Genomic DNA, 20,542 nt, shown 5'->3' on the forward strand with positions numbered 1-20,542 from the left:
GTTGGGGGATTTTTAGGTGTTGTATCCCCTTACCTTGATAGCCCTTTTTGTCAGAGTTGCTTTTACCTAAATAAAATGCAAAGGTAAATTTTATTTAGAGGATATTCTGAAATTAGAAAGCCGTTATAACAGTTAACAATAAACTTTAAAAATCTAAATTAAAGCTTATAATTACTCTATCATTTTATTTATTTATACTAATTTTAAAGCCTACTGTTCCAGCTAGTTAAAATAACCACTTTTAAACATATTAATCCTCAATTAATAAATTCAACTATTAATCCAAAACTCAAACCGGTTAGCACAACAAACCATGACACAAAGACAACAACACTGAAATGGACAAAATAATAACTCAAAGCAGGACACACACACACGGCCAAATTCCTTCACTATAGCTCAGTGGCCGAAAAACTCAAGGAAACACAAAACCAAAGCACACAAAATCATCTACATCCATTATACTTGGCCAGCCTTCATCTGAAATTTTACAACCAAACTCACTGTTCTCTTCAACCAACCGGCCGAAACCCACAGCCAACCAAGATCAAAAAAAATCACCAAAACTCACACCCCACAACACGGCACACCCACCCCTGCTCAACCAAGACAAAATTTTCCCACAACATCAACCGGTTTACCCAAGAAATTAACTCCCTAGATTGAACCAAAATCAACCCAAAAATGCAAAAGCTCAAGAAATTTAACTTACCCATGGAAAAATGGGTTTTCTAAGACATGGGTGCCGGAAAACATCACCGGAAAAGGCACCAGGAGACGTCGCCGGCGCGGGACCATGGCCTGCCGGTCCGGCGGCGTCGTCCGCCCAGTCCGGTGGCCCACCCACCGGCTGGGTCTCCCTCCTTTCTCCCCTGCCTCTCACGGTCAACACCCATTTCTCCCTCACTCACTCTTCTCGTCTTCCTCTCTGATTGTGTAAAGAGAAAAACATGCAGAGAAGAAGAAGAAAAGATGAAGGAAAAGAAGAAGAAAAAAAAAAAAGAAAAGCAAAAGAAACAGAGGCGGAAGTGGAAAGAAGAAGGAGAAGAAGAAGAAGAAAGAAAAGAAGAAGAGAGAAAAAGAAAGAAAGAAAAACAAAAGCTGCAGGTACCGCACGTTTATAGAAGAAGAGAAAACAAAATAAAGAATAAAATACAAAAAGTAATATACACATGCCAAGATTAAGAAAGAACTAAAGAGCAAAACGTAATGTACTGAAACTGAAGACATTACCTGCTGGTTTCTGCTCTGATTTTGCAACCTTTCTCAGTTCAGTGAAGAGGTGATGAAGAAGAAGTAAGAGTCAAGGGTATATATAACTTAGATAAGTTGCGAACGTGGGACGGTGGGAGATAAGGATTAAACAGAAAAAGAAAGCTTGCAGATCCCGGCATTCACGGACAACCATAGATAATCTGAAAAAATCTCATGCTAATATATATCTCATGCTAAACAGAAATAACACACGTCCATCTGACTGTTTTTTTTTTTTTTTTTTTCTCTCAACTAATTATCAAATCTTAAAATATTTTAACAATTATTATTATTATTATTATTATTATTATTATTATTATTATTATTAGGGTGTTATAAGGGAACCAGAAGAATGAGCTGCCTGAATGCTAGAAAAAACATCCAGTCCCTTGGCAGCCCTGGAGAACCTATGAAGGGGTCTTGGAGAGCCCATGGCACAGCCAATGACAGGAATCAATGGAACACCAGAAGGTTAAGGCTCCAAATGGGGCACGGGCTCTTGGCTGGCAGAAGGAGGAGAAGTCTAGAGGTTCTCTTGCTGCGAAGAAATGGACCAAAGTGTACCCACAGTAGAGTTACTACTTACCATCCTTCAAGGAGGCCATAGAAATAGCATCAAGCTCAACATTGGACATGAGGCCGGGGAACATATGATGTTCTTTATTTTTCTTGAGCACCGCAAGTGGACTATCATCATCAGACCATTTTCGTTTGAGAGCAGGGGGTGGCAGAGACATAGTGGAAGGGGAACCGAAAAGGACTGGACTAGGGGCATTGGGGAAGGAAGGAGAGGTGTTCAATGAAGGAGGTTTGGCATAAGGGTGGAACCGGGAGAGGCGAGGGGAGTGGCGGGTGGGCTTTCTAAAGGAGGAAGGTTGGGGAGAAGCCACGTAGCAACCATCATGAAAGTCTACTGTGGGAGAGGACAACAGAGTAAGAGAACCAATTGCGGACGTAAGTGGCATGGCTTGTGAGCTGTAGGATGGTGCCACGTGGACAGTTGGATGAGGGAGATGCTGGGGAACGAGTTGGAGAGTCGACTCAGCTCCATGGGCAGGGCTCGATTAAGCATTCGAAAGGGAATGAGAAGTGCCCACCGAAGAAATGCCAGAGTCCGAATCCTCCCGTGAAGGAAAAATAGTTGGACATAGCCCATACAAGGAGAAAGTCTGCAGGGGAATGCGGTACTTATCTGGGGTAAGTCTGTTAGGAGGTTGAGAGCACTGTGTCTTCTTGTGTCCAATGAGCCCACATAAAGTGCAATAGTCTCCCAGGCGCTCATAGCGGAAACTAATCCATAAAGGATCACAACCCGGTCGAGGAAGATGGAATCCCAGAATCAATGGCTTAGCAGTAGCCCAGAATTATCATAATCATCCACCTCCAAAATTTTACCAAGCCTGTGAGCAATTTTCGCAGAATTGACAGCAGCCATATTCTGACGTGGCAGGCCATGTACCTGAACCCAAAAGGAGCAGAGATGGAGATGGAGATGGATTTCATTAAAGGCGAGAGCAGGAGACCAAGGTTGAAGAAGAAGAAGTGAGCCATGGACATTTCAAGGGCCTTGGTCAAGGATCTTAGTAATATGGTCTTGAAGTGGGACACCAAACAGATACTTGTGGTAGCCCACAATAGTAAAAGAAAAGGGTAAAGCAAACTTCCATGCATGGAGGAGGGTGTCACGGATTGTTTGGGGATTGACAGGCTTAGAAGAAAGAAGCTAACCGATCAAGGAGAAAGCTTCAGGTTGAGGTTGAGGAGATTCAGAAATGGTGGCGAGTTGGAGACAGTCAAGGTCGAGAGCATCAGTACTCTCGATGAGGTCCTGTAGAGTAGCAGGAAGTGGATCCATGGAGATGCGAGGAAGGAGACAGTGCGAAACAAGAAACGAAAGAGAAGGCAGGTCACTCCAGGGAGGAATGAAGGAAAGGCTCTTCGGGGAATTCCAGAGCAAGTTTTCTCTTTTCAGGTTTGGGGATTTTGAAATCTTAAGCAAATGGGTTTTCTGAAGGAGAAATGTTTGGCTATAGACTTCAATTCCACTGCTATCCTACTCTTGTTTACGTGGATCAGTAATGATGTTAAAAAAAGGGTCCTACTACACTCTTTCTACTATCTCTCACATTTATTGGTCCACATAAGTAAGGGTGGAATAGGAGTGGGATGAGACCACTACACTCTTTCTACTATCTCTCATATTTATTGGTCCACATAAGCAAGGGTGGGATAGGAGTGGGATGAAAATGTATAATCAAGCATTTCTCTTTATGGGGGAAAGGAAAAAAGTCTATCACCACTTTTCTTTTGGAATTTCATTTAAAAAAAAAGAAGAAAAGAATAAAGAATGTGCCACGTAGGCTCGTCCCTCCATCCTTTTTGCTTTTTTTATTTTTTGGAAAAAAAAAATCGTTCTTTTTCTTTTGGGTCTTCTTATCGACCCGTGTCATTTGTTAGCGTTTCGGCAACGAGGGAACAAAGCAAAGCTCCAAAGAACAATGGCCACCAAGACGCTGATGGTGCGTCCGTACGTCTTCGCAGCCTCGTCACGCGCCGCCAGCAATATTTTCCTCCGTCAACCACAGCCAACGAAACCCTTTGTCTCCGCTGTGCGATTGGGGAGTAGAACGCGCGCCACGTGCACTAAACTCCGAATTCGTAATGATGGTGAGAATAATAGTATTGGAGAAGGTTATGGGTATGGAAGACCATCCGGGTTCGGGTTTGGCCCGGTGAATGGTCGGAGATGCAGCACGCGAGCCACGCATGTGAACGATGCTGGGTCCATCGACTCGCCGCTCATGCAGTCCATGGAGGATAAGGTAAGCATAAGCAACAGCCATCCCCATAAAGTTAACATATTTGATTATGGGTATTGTGATTTCATTCTTTTTGTTTCCGGAAATGAACTAGAAAAAAGAAATAACAAGCTCTGCTTGATTTTGCTTTGGTAGTTCAAGTATTTGGGGCTTAATAGGATGGAATTATGTTTTGTTTTCTTGGGTTATCAATATTTAAGTTTTTGTTGTCCTCAATGTCTGTGTTCAATCAAAATACAGAACTTTTTTAAGTCTTGAAATGGGTTAAATTGGTCTTGAAGTTCAATATAGATGCATTCTCAGGCTCTTTTTAAGAACTGGTGGTGGTGAGCAATTGACAAATATGTGTTGGTGAAGGGGGTGAAAGAACCAATGGTTTTAGAATGAGCAATATGTAAAAGATTTACTGGAGAAGAAATTGTCTCTACAGAATAGAGAACAACAATGAATGGTCTCCTATAGAATCACCTTACTAGGTCATAAATCTCGCTATCCTGGTCAAGGAAATACTCCATTCTGAACATGGTAACTATCACCACGAACAGAATCTCGTTTGAAAGTTATCACGATGAAATGAATCGCTAATCGCTAGCATAATGCTTCATCTCATTGAATGCTGCCATCATGATTTATTGTGGAGGTCAGAGGGTAAGTAATAGGAGGATGCAGAAAAGATATTGCACTCAACTGCTGTGGGGGGAAAATTAGAAGTGTAGGAATGGCTAGTGTCTTTTTATTGGGCGCGGGTGTGCGTGTCTGTGAGAGAGTGTGAAGGGGGAAAAAGTGATGTCACTGTCCATTGTTGAAGATCAGAGAGCAAAGAAGAGGATGCAGAAATTACATTGACACCATCAAGAGTTGGAGATGTGGATGGCTATGTTATTTATATATCTATTGATGTTGAAGGGTGATATAATATTACAATAGTGGCACTTGCTGTAATAAGTCAAAGAAAAAAATGGAAAGTGCAATGTTGAGTACTGAATGTTATGTGCCATTTGTTTGTGATGTGAGAAATTCTTACATGGACTACTCATCTGCAGGAAAAAAGAACAAGAAAAGAGAAAGAAAGAAAGAAGGGAAGAAAACATTGGTGCAAGATAATTTATGGCAATCTGGTCCATAGTTATAGATATTCCAATGTCACATTGCGAAATTCAGACTACTTGTCTTCTTTTAAGTTAGAGACCCAATTATAGCTGTAATTTATGTTTCTAGTTCATTCTGGAGTTGATTCTGCTCACCCATCTTCATTCAAAAGCTATTAATTTTTTTTTTTCACAAATAACTAGATTAAGTTACCCACACACTTTTCAAGTAATATGTTGCAATTTGCCTCAACAGATCAAGGACCATCTCAATGCAGAATCAGTCACTGTAAAAGATGCTTATGGCGATGGTCGGCATGTCAGGTAAGCTCATGTTCTTACTGGCTTATGTTTATATGACAAGAAGAAATTAACTGCATCATGAACCATCTTCATTTGTTGTTTTTATTCTTTTATCAATCAAGTGATATATCACTTTTAATATGTTTAGTGACGGCATTGCTGGGTAGTATGATTAGTGGCAGTTCACAATATTGATTGTTGTATGCATAAGATGTTATACTAATGTAGCTGCTTATCCAAATTAATCTGTTATTAACGACATCATCCAACTTTCCAGGTGTTTTAGTGATGCATGCGGCTAGCACTGCAGTGTTCCCTATAGTATTATGATAATTTTCTCCTAAAAATTGTACTTCTGAAAATGAATCTTCTTGAATATATATTATAATGCTGTGAGAGCAGCATACACGATAGAGATCTGGGAGACTTTCCACTCCAGAGCATTAGTGATCTTATTTTGCATGGAAGCCTTGTGTTTCCATATTGATTCAAACTCTTGAAAATGATTGACCCTTTCAGCATTTCTCTGATGCACTTTTTATTGTCCAGATGGAACTCGAGAACATGATAATGTATTAAATTATCGATTGGTTAACATGAAGTGATGCAGGTTTTTATATATATTTTTTAGTTCAGTGAAAGGCTTACTCATTTGTTAGTTCTGGTGGCATCATTTTACCCGGATGTTTATAATTCTCTGAGGGATGCTTTAGAATCACCTTTTGCTTGTAATTCTCATAAGGGGTATTTTTGAAGTCATATCTATCTGTGTGACATGCAGACCATTTGGATCATGTGGCATTTGTAGTGCTCATCATCTAATGCGTTTGGATTCATATCTATCTGTGTGACATTCAGACCATTTTGATCATGTGGCATGTTTAGTGCTCGTCATCTAATGTGTTTGGATTTTAGGTCTGGCTTGAAAGCTAACATATTTTAATTTAGTTACAAGCCTGATTTAATCTGCCCTGTACTTGCAGCATTGATGTTGTCTCTTCAGCTTTTGAGGGACAATCTGCTGTTAGCAGGCAGAGGATGGTGTACAAGGCCATCTGGGAGGAGCTTCAGAGCACTGTGCATGCAGTTGACCAAATGACTACCAGAACTCCCACTGAAGCAGCAGATGAAAAGTGATGAAAGCCTTGCAAAAAGCCGGGATTCTTTGCTGTATTAATTATTAAGTCTCCCAGAATGGGGTGGTGAACTGGTGGGTGATTCACCGCCCTATATTTTGCTTTCTGTTTTTTTGGATTTTGCTTTTTTGTTTTTAAATCCCGTGTCAAGCTGTCATTGGACTTGCACAATTGCGAAAGATTTCTTTCTGAGAACTGATTCCCGTACAACACTTTTACAACAAGTGCGTAGAGCTCACTTCATGTGAGAGGGCTGTTGTACACTTGTTGTAAAAGTGTTGTTTTTTTATCATTTTTCTTTCTGGAGAGAATATTTTGAGGCTTTGACTTTGAAACCTTAAAATATAAACCATAATAATATCCATTCGGTTATAGTACCGGTGTAGAGTAAAAAAAGTAAAAGCCCATATATACATACCTTATAGAAAAAAAATTGAGAAAAAAAGAAAAAAAAATTAATGTTTTTTCATAAATAATGTACTTTCCTATGGAAAGGGTAGACAAACAGGACGCTTGACTTTATGTAGATTATTTTTTAAAAAAACTACATGAATTAATTTTTTATTTTTATTTTTTTTAAAAAAAATGGAGTTTCAATTAAAAGGGAAACCAAACGTAAGCCTACGGTTAAAGTTTTGAGGACAGTTTTACTCCTACTTGAGTTAAAAGGAGATTTTTTTTTTTAATCTAATCTACTAAATGACATTTATTTTTACAGAAGGTTGTTTTGTAAAAATTCATGTAAAAAGAACCAATTTCAGTTTAATTATAAATGCATGTGTGAAAGATAAATTTTAGTTTAATAAGACTAATTTGAAGAATTTTCTTCAACCCAGTTTAGAAGAAAACTTTTTGTAAATGTTAATGCATTTAGACATAAGTTTTCCTGTTGAGTTAGAGAAAAAAAATTCAATCCGATCTACTAAATTGTGCAACCATATATATATGTATATATGACTATGTATTTTCACTTTTTTTTTCCTTGACGGTATGCATTTACACATGCATGATGTCTGAATTGTTTTAACGGGTAGGAAAATGCTTGTGGTACTACTGCTTTTACTACAATTTTTTTATAAATAGACGTAATAATTCATAATTGGTGAAATAATTAAGAGTGTATGGGTGACAAGTCAAATTTTTTGCTTAATTATTTCACTAATTATAAACTATCACATCAATTTATAAAAACATGTAGTACTCATAACATCGCTCTATTGGGTAATGTTAGACTTATGGACTGAACGGGGAAGACTATAAACCTAAAAAAAAAAGAAGGGAAAAAAGAAGAAACAAAAAAAAAAAAAAAAAAAAAAAAGGAAAAAGCACAAGTTGCCAAAGTTAATTTGTCAGACTTAAATGACTTCAATTAATATATTTGTTGACATGGGTTTCTGCTTTACTGTGCTATTGCTACCGATTGAGTTCAAGTAAGAAACTTGTAGACGAATTAATACTATTGCTTTCCTTTTTAGAACATTGACCGCCTGATAATTTCCTTTGTCATCATCCTTGTATTACCACCACAACTTGGTAATGTTTATGCAGATAGATTTACACATGCATTTCAGATGATTCTGTCGATATGAAGAATTAAACCTGCTATATGCCGAAAACAAGAAATCTAAATTTTCTTTTAGCCTATGTTGGATCTTTTTTTGTGTAAATACGTAGAGATTCAAGACAGTTTAAACATTCTGTTCTTCCATAATGAATGAAAACAATATAGGAACATTACCATGTAGTTGGAAATTAAGCAAGACAAAGAACATTTGAACTATATTAAGACGTACAATGTAGTTAATAAAAGATGAAACTCGTTTGTTGGCTTCCTAGGCAGTCAACAGAAGTGTTTGCATGATGATGAAACACCAAAAAGGTTACCAGAAAATTAACTAATGAAGCTGAAATGATCTCTACTAGCTACCAACAGCCTGGCTTCAGTTTGGAATCTTCTTCACCTTTCCACTTGGGTGGACTTTCTGAAAATATCATGACAAGTCTTTCTTGCGAGCCTTGCCTGAACCCTTGTGAACACCACCGTCGAAGTGTCGATTGTGTCGATGTGATGGGCCAGAAGGTGGAATTGGTGGTGTTGCTTTTGGGAGGAATGCAAATAATGGATAATCAAAACTGGGGATGTTGGTGGCAGAAAGGCTTGCACCAGCCATTTTTTTAGGATGGTTATCGTTCTTGGGTTCTTTACTGTGGGGGGTTAAATCACGGAATCTGTATCTTGCTCCATGTCCAATATGGGGGACAAGGACAACAAGCAGGAGAAGAATCGGCACAAAGTGTTTGGAAGCCATGAGAGAAAGATTTGGTCCCATTATAACTGCTATGCTTGTACACTGCCGTAATATAAGTGAGAAGTCAAAGAAAAGTTGGGTTGAAAATACAGAAAAAAGCAAAGTTGTATCAAACTATGTCAAAAGTCTTGCATTGTAACGGATGCTGATAGAGAAAAAGCAAAAAAGAGAGCTGAATTAATTAATGTGGTTTTGTGGGAAAGGTAACAAGAGACAATTGGGAGTATTGATTGAGGCAGAAACGGGTTTTCAATGTTGCAGGCAGCAAGAGTAGAAAAATAGTGTTGGGAGAATCTCATTAATAAGTTTGTTACCTTACATTGGACGACATCTCTCTCTCTCTCTCTCTCTCTCTCTCTCCCAGACTGGCTGACTTCTGCAGGAAACAGGGTACCTCTTACCCAATCAGTTACAGGGGAACTTACCCCTCATAAGGTCAGTGTTTTCATGTGACATGAGTAATGGATAGAATGGAAATAAATTCAACAGCAGCAAATATCAATGGCATTAAAGTCTATATATCATTTCTGTGTTTGTTTCAAATAATATCAATTTATTAACACAATGTTTGAGCAAACATATTTTATAGAAAATGGGAACAGAAACGAAGAGAAGAGAATTTAATTTGTCTTCTGTTCTAATGCTTCCTTCATTAATGGACAGGGAAAGGATTTGAAAGTGCTAGAAAATTATGAAAACAGTCTCCAATTCTCCTCCTCAACCTACTAAAACTTTCTCTGTATAATTGGTAATATTCAAGAGAGTTTACTATCCTCCAGATGAATATTGCACAATTTTATTAATAACATGGGAGTCCAATTATATTACATGGTCCTAATTATTGTAAATCAGCCCGGAAAATGCTTTGACACGTTGCATATAAATTTCTTATACAACTTGAAACCCCTCTCGATAGTCTCTTATGTTTTATTTTTTCTTTTCAAATTAACATCCTACACAATCAAGTTGATTCAATGCATTTGTAGAATCTTAGCAACGCAATTAACATTTTTGGTAGCTTTTTTTATTATATATATATATATATTTATTCAAAAGATATCCTTCGCATTTATGATCCGCTCAAGCTAATTTTAGAAGTTTGTTAAATCCATTTTGATGTTTGGTAGTTTGTCATTCTTAGTAGTGTTGCTAAGGATACTACAGTTCTTACTGTAAGTCTCTTACAAACTGATGTGTCAATCCATGTGTCATTTAACACGTTATACATTAAACAATTAAATTTTTATCTGTCAAATTTTGTTGCTTAAGATTTGCACCATTAAAAGATTGTCACGTGAGTTTGTAAGGAAATTATAATAAAAGATGTAATACTCCAAGCATTTTTCTACATAATATAGGCCTCCCGTCGCTATGAAAAAAGTGTGTGATCCTTGGTCTATCCATGGTGTACATCATCAAGAGATTTCACTAGCTAGTGAAGATAAAGACTTCAGGGTGCAGCTAATGGTACAAAGGTAGCAATTTTTGTTTGTGTAGGAGGGAATGATGGTTATAAAAAAAATAAAAATAAAAAATCTTAATTTACATAGAATCTTTGAACTTGAACTCTTGACTTCGTAATCTTTGAAACTTTTGTCTCCCACGACAGAACATATCCAGGGAGAACATAGAATGTGGACTATTAACATAACCACCACTAAAGGTAAATCTGTCAAAATTGAGCAGGTGTACTTTCAGAGTCCAAAATCAATTGAAATTGAAACCATTCTCTTCCCTGATATTTGATGCACTCAAATTGTATAAAAATTGGGAATTCAAAATGTGTGTAGTTTATATACAAATTAATCAATGGATACTTATCTAACTATAATGTATTTTTCTGTTGACCAAATGGAGGCCTGCTGTACATGAATTTAGATGGAAACAGATGCTGACAGGAAAAGAGAGCAGGCATCTTCATTTCAGTTGTGCTTCCAAATAATCATGAGTCGAAAGGAATACGAAAAACGAAAAATTATGTAGTTGAACCCCCATGCAATGTTAACTGATGGAGGGCAGCATAGGGTTCATGCCAAGTCCAGATCCCCCAAAACTGCCAGGGTCTGCATGCTTCACCCTACCGAAATAGCGGATATGACGCAACAGCCTTGCCAGGAAGGTGTTGTGGCATATTGTTGAGCTATCACACACAACTGCTACATGTTTGCGTGCCCTAGTTATGGCAACATTCATTCGCCTACTGTCCCCAAGGAATCCGACAGCTCCTAAAGTGTTTGACCGCACCTAATACAGAATTGAAACAAGCACCATACATCAGTTGGTAATACAAACATGAGTAGAGAAAAAATTTCAGCCATACTAAGACACTGCATAAGATTTATGCCGAGCAACCTGAAGTAATCAACTAAAGGTTCCTCGGTTGATCGAATGTTTGCGTCAATGATTCAGTACTTACCATAAATTTCAAATGCCATTACACCAACGTACAAATTAAGTTAAAAAACTAACGATCAAGTATAAATAAATTGAATTGTATTCATTATTGCCAGATTATAATGGACATGACCCAATGAGATAAATTGTGATTTGCAGTAGTGTACATGATGCTCACAACGGAAACAGGACCATCCACCACATTAACCAACAAGCAAGACACTGTGACACTGCTAACATCCTATCCACTTCTTATGCTAAGTAAATCTGCCAAGTAAAAATATATCATTGGACACTATAAATGGAATAACAATCTAATGGAACCCAAAATACAAATATCTTTTTGAGACGACTTTATAGACAATGTCAAAATGAGGTCCACATAAAGAGAGCACCGATGACCATTGACCAAGGAAGAGATTTAACAATATGGCAAATACTGATCATCTTACTGTTTCTAAACAAACAAAGCCAATCCACATTATTATATTGTTCTTAATAAGATTCCAACCTTCAAACTTTTCCTAAGGCTGCAGTCCAAACAAAAAACAAAAAGGCAACTTAATTATGCTTAGCAACATTTAACTCTTATTTATAATCCTCATGTGTGTTCATGATCCAAGGATAACGCTAGTCACATCTATGTTATTACTCCAAAAGGACTAGTCATAGCTACAATTGGAGCTCTCTAGAATTACTTAAATAACTCAATCTCACATAATAAGTAACCAATGTGGGGCTTAATGCCCATTTAACACATTCACAATCCTCCCACCCAATATAGAACAAATTTTCTGGGGTCTCATAGGTCATCTATAACAGTTAAATGTTGGTATGGACATTGAAAATTGAGAAGATAGGTTTGTTGGAGCACATACAACTGTCTCTTTTGCTTACGAATTGTTATTATTTCTTTTCACTGCTCTTGTTCGAAAACACCATAAAACTGATTTTCATTCCAAAATATGTATAATTCATGAAATCTTTTGAGACGAGTAAAAATGCAAAACTAGGTTAGGCAGAATTTATTAAGGTTTCTGGAAGGTGAATAAAAAAGGGAAATACTACTCATTTACTTCAAACATTAGCAGATAAAATCATACCATTGATATAATTACTGCATCAGCCTCCCGTCCTTGAAAGCTATCAATTGTCGCAACCTCAACACCTGCAGCCTCTGGAAGCTCATCAAGCTTATCCCTCAGGAGTTGTACTTGAGCGACATAAGGAGATTGTACTGCAATAGCTTTTGGACTAACACCTGCACAATTGATTTAAAATCAACTTGAATGTACCTAGTTACCCAGAAAGGGAATACATAAGGGAACCAGAAAAACCAATCAACCAATACAGATGCATTATTATGTACACTTTACAAAACAAATAAGGAAATCCCACAACATTATAAGCAGATCCAGGCATTACTTTAATTAATTAGATAGGAAATAGAACTGTGAAAGGCATAAAACTTGAAAGAGGGTATAACAGCAACTACTTGAACGCTCCGAGCAGATATAGGCTGCTATAGGGTGCAAGGTAGATAAAAGATCTCCCAAAAAGAATGTTTGATGGTCATGAGTTAATTTGCAGGACATAAGCCGTCATGGCGTATGAAAGATGCATTTCATGGTGGGTTGGGTATGAAAGAGAAAGCAGCCAAAATTCTTATCCATTTCTTTACCAAAACCTATCTAGAATCCCCTATTTTATTTTCAGCCACCTATTATAATAACTAGCTCATAACCCGCGCTATGCACAAGATTCTTCATTATAATTTAATTTCAAAATTTAAACACATTTTTCAATAAAAATACATTAAATGTTAAGACTCTTAATTTTATTTTTGTTCTCATAGGTGTAGTTTATAACGAAAATAAGTATAAAGAGGAAAAAAAATATAGCAAGAAGAAAATCTAAATTCTGATTATTAAAGCACTAATAGAAAATAAGTATAAATTTGTGATAATGTTTGTGTAATACCTATTAAATTTCAATACAAATAAAACTAATAAAATTATGAACATTAAAAAAATAATACAGCAAAATAAACAAAACCTTTTTTTTTTAATGAAAACAAAATAAAACAAAATGTTTCACTAAACATTTAATCCAATCAAATAAATTCTCTTACATCACGTTCAATGCTTAATCAAATAAATTTTTGCCTTTTTTTGCTTTCAAAAGCAGAGAAAACACGTCAAAAAAAAAAATAAAAATTGAGTGAATCATACAAACAAAAAAATAAAATAGCATTAAACATTCAAATGAATTAAAAAAAAAAAAAGACCCTCAATTTTATTTTAATCCATATAAATTAAAACATGTTAAAATCTTTGTTCCCCATGTGAGTAGTTTAAAATAAAAAGAAGTATAAAGAAAAAAACAAGAAGAAGAAAACCTGTAGATTATGATTATCAAAACATTAATAAAAAATTAGCAAGAGTCTCTAATATTATTGGAGTGATACCTATTACATTTCGATATAAATAAAACCCATATAATTCTGAATATTCTAAAAAAATACATAGTAAACTAAACAAAATATTTTTTTTATAAATACAAAATAAAACAAAATCTTTCACTAAACATTTAACGCAATCAAATAAACCTTACATTAAGTTCAATGCTTAATATCTCTTTAGTATTTCGAAAGTATTTATGTTCATTTTATGCACAACAATCAAATAAATGTTTACCTTGTTTTGCTTTTAAAAGCAAAAAAACACTTTAAAAACTGGCTGAAAATCAAGTAAATCATACAAACGAAAACAAAAATATTCCATAAAATATTCAAATGAAATAAAAAATAAGACCCTTAATTTTAGTTCAATCGATATAAATTAAAACATGTTAAAATCTTTGTTCCCATATGAGTAGTTTATAACAAAAAAGAAGTATAAAGAAAAAAAAAAAATTAGCAAGAAGAAAACATGGTTTAATCTAATTTTCAAAGCATTAATAGAAAATTAGCAAGAATCTATGATATTGTTAGATTGAATCTTTGTTAAAATCTTTGTTCCCAGATTGAATCAACGCCAAATTCAACCTCCACAAAAAAAAAAAAAAAAAAAAAAAAAAAAAAGAAGAAGAAGAAGAAGAAGAAAAGAAAGCAAAATCCTTCAAAAAAACAAAACAAAATAAAATTATGTACTTCAACACTCTATTCTTCTTTTGAATGTCGCTGCTAGATGCTGTTGATTTCACAATTCAAAATCTTTCAAATCCAAATGAGAGAGAGAGAGAGGTAGAAATAACCAATCTAAGATAGTAATATGGTTTTTCAGCTTACTTGTACAGTTTCTTTCTTCACTGTTTTGTTATACGCTGAGGCATTACTAATAGGTCTAATTTTTTTAGAATTAAGGCATGCAATACCTATATGGTCAATTATGGGTAGTTAATGTAGTATGTTCTTAATTTTAAATTTTGTCTCTTTATAGTTTTGGAGAGTAGTAAATTCTGAAACCTTAATATCATACATTAAAATTTTAAACTTAATGAAATTCCATATAAGGAAAAGTTTTGAAATAAAATTTTGTAGAAAAAAAAATCTCACCACTTAGAATTAATACATTCAATACCTATTTGGTCGAATATGGGTAGTTAATGTAGTATATTTTTAATTTTAGATTTTTTTTAAGAATCTCACCACTTAATGCTATAATGAGAAAAAAATCCTTATTTTGGTCTCATGAATATTCACACCCATGACCTTTTCATTAAAGCACAATAAATTTATTAAAATTGTGATAAAACTGGTTCAACCTTTAAAATTCACCGGTTTTTCTACTTAAAAGACTGGTTCAAAGACTGGTTCAGTGTTTAAAAACTATAAGCTCACGTCATGTGTCATAATTCTATGCCAATTCTAAGTTGGAATTCAGCTTATATATATATATATATATATATATATATATGATATATGACAACTATATATTAAGAAAAAACTATATATCAATTCTGAGGCTATAATGGCTGTGTTATTTTAGGTTAGTCTACAAGTTGCATGGAACCAAGTAGTGTAATACTTGTAATACTTGTTACTTATGGTACTAAAGTTAGCAATGAAAATCTATGTATTAATTATTTTGTTTTTGAAACCCCTAGATCTATAAGCCCTATAACCAATGAGCTATATATATAAAATATACACACGTGTGTGCGTACAGAGGGGAGAGAGAGAGGTATAGTCCTCAATCAAACTAACATCTACGGATGCATTATAAAATGGTGCAAGGAGTCATCATGTTTTCCAAAACCATGAGCATCAAGGGTTGCATAGAAATGGGGCATATAATTGTTTTACCTAACATTGCAAACTTGCCTTTGAATCTTAGGTTCATTTATCTTTAAGCCATCAGGTACGAACGTATGAAAAGGATTACATGGATTCCAAATGATAATTTTGCAGAGTTTGAGCAATTCTCATACAAAATGCATAGTTTCAGTAAAAAAATATATCTCAGACAAGGATTTCATCATACAACTGAGTCTTAGATAACATCGAGAGTACAGGAATATATTAGCACGAATCACTTACCAGAATAAATCAAAGAAAAGACATGTTGCACAACAATATCAGCTTCCCCTTCATTGTAAAATGAGCCTGTGCCAGCTGGATCTAAATGTTCTTCACAACCAACTGACAAACTTCCATATGGCATTCTAGTATCAAGCAGCAGCAGTGGGCATTGGGTTATCCAGGTGGACTGCATCAATTTATAGAAAAAATATTAAGATGGTACTTCGCACATTAAAAGTAAAAAGATACAAGGACGATACTAAAACAAACAAGGTAAAAACCTCTTATCGACAATAAATTTGGCAATGACGCAATCAAAGGCTTTTAAGAGAACTTAATAGTCCACATGGTATCATTTGTGATTCTAAATCACTTTGTATTAAAAAAAAGGCTTATACACAATATGTGGATTTTCAAGGGAAAAAAACAAAGGAGGCTTGTGATAAGAAATTTCTCAAGCTTTAATTAATTTAAAAGAGTTCACAAGCATTTTGAGAAACCAGTGTGTACACCATTATAGATCGAAAAACAGGAATCATGGCTTAACCTAAGTGATGTGGCAGAGTCATTCAGCTGAGAGGTCATACACAAGCACAAGATGAAGGAAGAAGCTCAAAAGCATTCAACAATCAAGATGCATTTCATTTAGCAGCTTATATGCCAGAAATGAAAAACCTCCAAGTATAATGTGAATAATAAAAGGAAGAGATCAGGGATGGGTATGATACCATAACAAATGGAGAATGTACAAGAAGATGAGAATAGACAGTCAAGGAGGACTTCAATGATCCATCATACATCTCTTTTGATGCCCAACTGGAAATTGCATCATTCATACGATACTGTGTTGTTAACTTGGTGGCAAGAATTCCATCATGCAAAGTCACAGCTCTCTCCAGCAGTGATATTCCAAGACCACCTTCTAAGGCTTTTCTAGATAGAATCACTGGAGCAAGCTGGCATTGATCACCAGCAAGAATACAGCGCTTTCCCTGCAATATTGCGATCCAGCAAGACGGTTCAATTGCCTGGCCTGCTTCATCTATAACAACCAGGTCAAAAGTATCCAGCCTTCGAACTAATGGATCAGCTGCTCCAGTGTTGGTGGCAAGCACCACTTGAGCACTGGATAGTACCTCATTCACAGTCTCCTTTTCCTTCTTCTTCAGTGTCTTCCCCAGCTGTTTTAAAAGCTGGCGTATGCCAGCGGCTAAAGAATCATCCTCTAAACAGTGTCTCAGGTCCTTTCTTAGATCTGACTTCTTCCTTTCAAACTCTGCTCGAAAACTGGAAAGCTTAGAATTCACAATTTCAGCCAAAGACTTTGATGCCACAGTTGTAGATACACGTGCTGGATTGCCAACCCGCACAATGTTCAAACCAATATTTGATAGTTTTTCGACCATGTTGTCAACAGCTGCATTTGTATGTGCAGTCACAAGCACCCTTTCACCTCGTTGAACAGAAAGTGCTATAAGTTCCTTAAGCAAACATGTCTTTCCAGTACCAGGTGGCCCTTGGATTATCAGTAGAGGCCGCTTCTCATTCAAACCTAAGGCAATTGTTCTTTCCTGTGAATCATCAAAAGTTCCAGTCATCAACATTCCTTCCAATTCTTCTTCATCCCAATCTACCAAATTATTCTCCTCCAACCATGCAACATCTCCCTTGTCTCCAAATAGGGTAGCCACAACCGCAATCGAAGGATTTTTCTTCTGCAAACCGTTCTTTTGAAGCAGCATCAAGGCTTCACAATTGCGCTACACAAAAGAAGATTATAACAAGGCAGTAAAATAGTAAATATGTAAGTTAAACTGCACGAGCACCAAAAGGGAAAGGAAAAAAATAAAAATAAAATAAAAAAGGCAATCTAGGAACCAGAGGAATGAGAACTTATTCCAGTAGGGAAAAGAAGTTGATCAATCCATTCATGTAGTCGCATGAATGCAGAATCAAGAATCACTTGCTTTTGTATCTATGCGGCTATGCCTTATATAGGTAGTATATATCCTAATATACTAAAAAAATAATTGTCCACATCATAATTTATGTAAAACTATATGAACTCATGACCGCTATAAAAGTAATAATGGTAGCATAAAAAATTACTTACAATAGGAAAACAATGGAGCCAAGCTATTGATGAGAAAATATCAAATTCAGCCTGATGTCATTTAATTTTAAATAAATTTTATTTTCTTTAAGGAACAAAACCAAGTAAGTTCAAAAGTTTCGTAATCATAATAGTATTCATTGTCTCAATTTCCAGGTAAGCTACAGCATTATCAACATAAATACACATTCTCTATGCATGTCAAGGTCTAAAGCAGACGCAGAAAGAGTAATGGGATATAGTCCTTGCACTACGCATTCCTTGTAGCTCTTCTCTTCTCACTCAGGATTGTCACAAATCTATCTGGAGATGTAATGGGATATAGTTTCTGGAAAGTTCCAGCAAAAATACTAGCTCTGAATCCTAAGAATAAGAATTCAGAGCCAACTACTTGCCACTTCCATAACATTCCCTTTGCTGCTAGAAGTGAAGATTGGCAAAGTCTTATAACATTTTCAACAATATCATCAGAGAAAAGTGGACCAGTTTGAATTCAAAAAATAAAAAATAAAAAATTAGCGCTATCACATGCTGTTTCAAGCTGAATTTCTGCATTGCAACTCAAAATGCTGTTAGGCTTTCAAGTAACGTTTGCCTTATCAAACAATAAAAGAAAAGGGATAAATTTATGGAAGGATCCATTCGTGGAAGTACCTCATATGTGAGAGTATCAGCCAACCCGTGGATACGATCAATGCGCACGCTCTTGCCAAAGAGCTTCGAGAAGGTGGGATCGCCATGACGAGACTCTAGAGCTACACTGATGCTACATCCATCCTCCCCGAGGTTGTTGACGAACCCTTGCATGCAAGAAGTTGCTCCTGCACCCCTGCTATCACATATTCTCACACAAACCATGTCTCCGGGAGAAAGGGTGGTTGGTGGTAACCGGTGGTTCCCCTCAACCCTGAACAACACCAAATGCATTCCACCTAATCCTGCTTACAAAATCCAATTCCATCCTTCTAAGATAACACTCCATGAACTTAAATAGCTGCTCGGAAATTAGATTAACTCACGATCAAAGAGTAAAATTGAAAGCTGCTATTCATTAATTCCAATTACTTGACATATAAACATTTATGAACATGTATATGAGCATGTGTATATATGTACTAAGAGACCTATAGATGTGCTGACTGCATTCAAATTGCAGATGGTGTCACAGAGTTCTTGCTGAGCCTGGCCATGTCTAACCAAGAACTCGATGGGTTTGGAAGAATCCGAAGACTCGTCCGGCGTCGGAACAGCATCCAACTCCTCCTGTGTGAACTCCAATTCAACATCCCTTTCTAATCGGAGCAGCTCCGACATTCGATTCGTGAACTCATCAATCCTGCTCTGTATAGCCTTGGCCTTCTGCAGCTCCATCCCTAACACACCTTGCACATTCTTCTTCGGCTGTACCGCCTTCCTCGCTATCTCCCTGTGCTGAGCTGAAATCACACACCATCTATTTCAGCCAACTTAAGCAGAAATTGAATTACTTTTTCGGAGTTTCATGTACTATTTAGAAATTGGAAAAGAGAGGGAGGGAGAGAGACCTGAACTGGCAAGCTCCTTGAGCAGCTTCCACGACTCGGTGTCCGACCAATCCTGGACGAGTGACTTGCGCTGGAGGTCTTGGAGAACGTCCCGGAGCTCTCTCTGGAAGTGGTCGAAGAGAGTGGGATAGTGAGTGCCGGCCTTCAAAGAAAGTGCCTCGAGACCGAGCGGCATAGGAACAGCGTTAAGGTAAGGCTGGGCCTGGATAACGAACGTGAGGCCCGGCCCCATCCGCTGCCTGAGCTCCGGGAACTCCCCCTGCGCCTCCGCCAAAGCGAAGTCCGACGCCATGGCCTTCATTCCCTCCCGAATCCACCCCACCACGCTCTTCCCCAGCTCCCTCCGCCCCAGCGGGTCCCCGTTCTCGTTCAAACTCCGCACGCTCTTCGCCGGGGACGGCTCGGTCGAATTGGTCCTGAGTATGTCCGGCTTGCTCTTTCTGTTGCTGCGAACACTCCTTCTCTTCGTGGCGGCGTCGTTTCGAATGAGTTGTTGGTTGAAGAGGCAAGACAACTGCGGCGCAGCCATCGCATTGTGACGGAACCGCAGACTGAAGCTGCTCGGTAACCTCCCGCACAAAAAACATGACTTCGCCACCTCCATTAATTCCCACTCCCTATATTCCAATAGGCGAAGTCATGTTGCCAAATGGCAGCTCTGAAAACTTAGATATACTGGAAAAAAGAAAAAAAGAAAAAAAAAAGAGAGAGAGAGAGAGATATTTTAATTCCCCTTTTGGTAAATTTGCATTGCAAGAGGAAAGTTTCATTGTGAGACGCTAACTGCATTCGAGAACCATGGAAATAGCAACGAGGTCGTTATCTCGGATTCTCGGGGCATTAGAGTGGCGTTCGGGGATACCCAAAGACGTGTTGTGATTGGCTACGTTTGATTCTGTGGCCGGGGCCGCTTCTGCTTCTGACTGGCTGCTTCCCACACCAACGTGTTCTATTACTGTTCTGGCCTTCCTTTGTTCGTGGCTCTTCTTTTGTGTGGAGCCGAAGACTTTGAGCGTTATAGTCCCCCAAGTTCAAGCTTCGCAATACGTGTTCCTCCCTC

The 20,542-nt window shown here is 37.0% G+C and overlaps 2 protein-coding genes across 2 annotated transcripts; one reads left to right on the forward strand and one right to left on the reverse strand.

Annotated features, from left to right (window-relative positions):
* The first annotated feature begins 3,691 nt into the window (after positions 1-3,691).
* On the forward strand, positions 3,692-6,795 carry LOC133860401 (protein BOLA4, chloroplastic/mitochondrial). The gene is made up of 3 exons (XM_062296017.1): positions 3,692-4,076; positions 5,418-5,485; positions 6,448-6,795. Exons 1-3 carry the CDS (start codon positions 3,753-3,755, stop codon positions 6,599-6,601), a joined length of 546 nt encoding a protein of 181 aa, XP_062152001.1. The 5' UTR covers positions 3,692-3,752; the 3' UTR covers positions 6,602-6,795.
* Positions 6,796-10,601: 3,806 nt separating this feature from the next.
* Positions 10,602-20,459, reverse strand: LOC133856059 (uncharacterized). The gene is made up of 7 exons (XM_062291464.1): positions 19,483-20,459; positions 19,063-19,374; positions 18,593-18,876; positions 16,554-17,585; positions 15,844-16,012; positions 12,407-12,564; positions 10,602-11,153 (listed from the first exon to the last, which is right to left on the reverse strand). The coding sequence occupies exons 1-7, from the start codon at positions 20,084-20,086 to the stop codon at positions 10,911-10,913; spliced, it is 2,802 nt and encodes a 933-aa protein (XP_062147448.1). The 5' UTR covers positions 20,087-20,459; the 3' UTR covers positions 10,602-10,910.
* Positions 20,460-20,542: the final 83 nt, after the last annotated feature.

The sequence above is a fragment of the Alnus glutinosa genome, chromosome 1, assembly GCF_958979055.1.
Source record: "Alnus glutinosa chromosome 1, dhAlnGlut1.1, whole genome shotgun sequence".
Classification (NCBI taxonomy): Eukaryota; Viridiplantae; Streptophyta; class Magnoliopsida; order Fagales; family Betulaceae; genus Alnus; species Alnus glutinosa.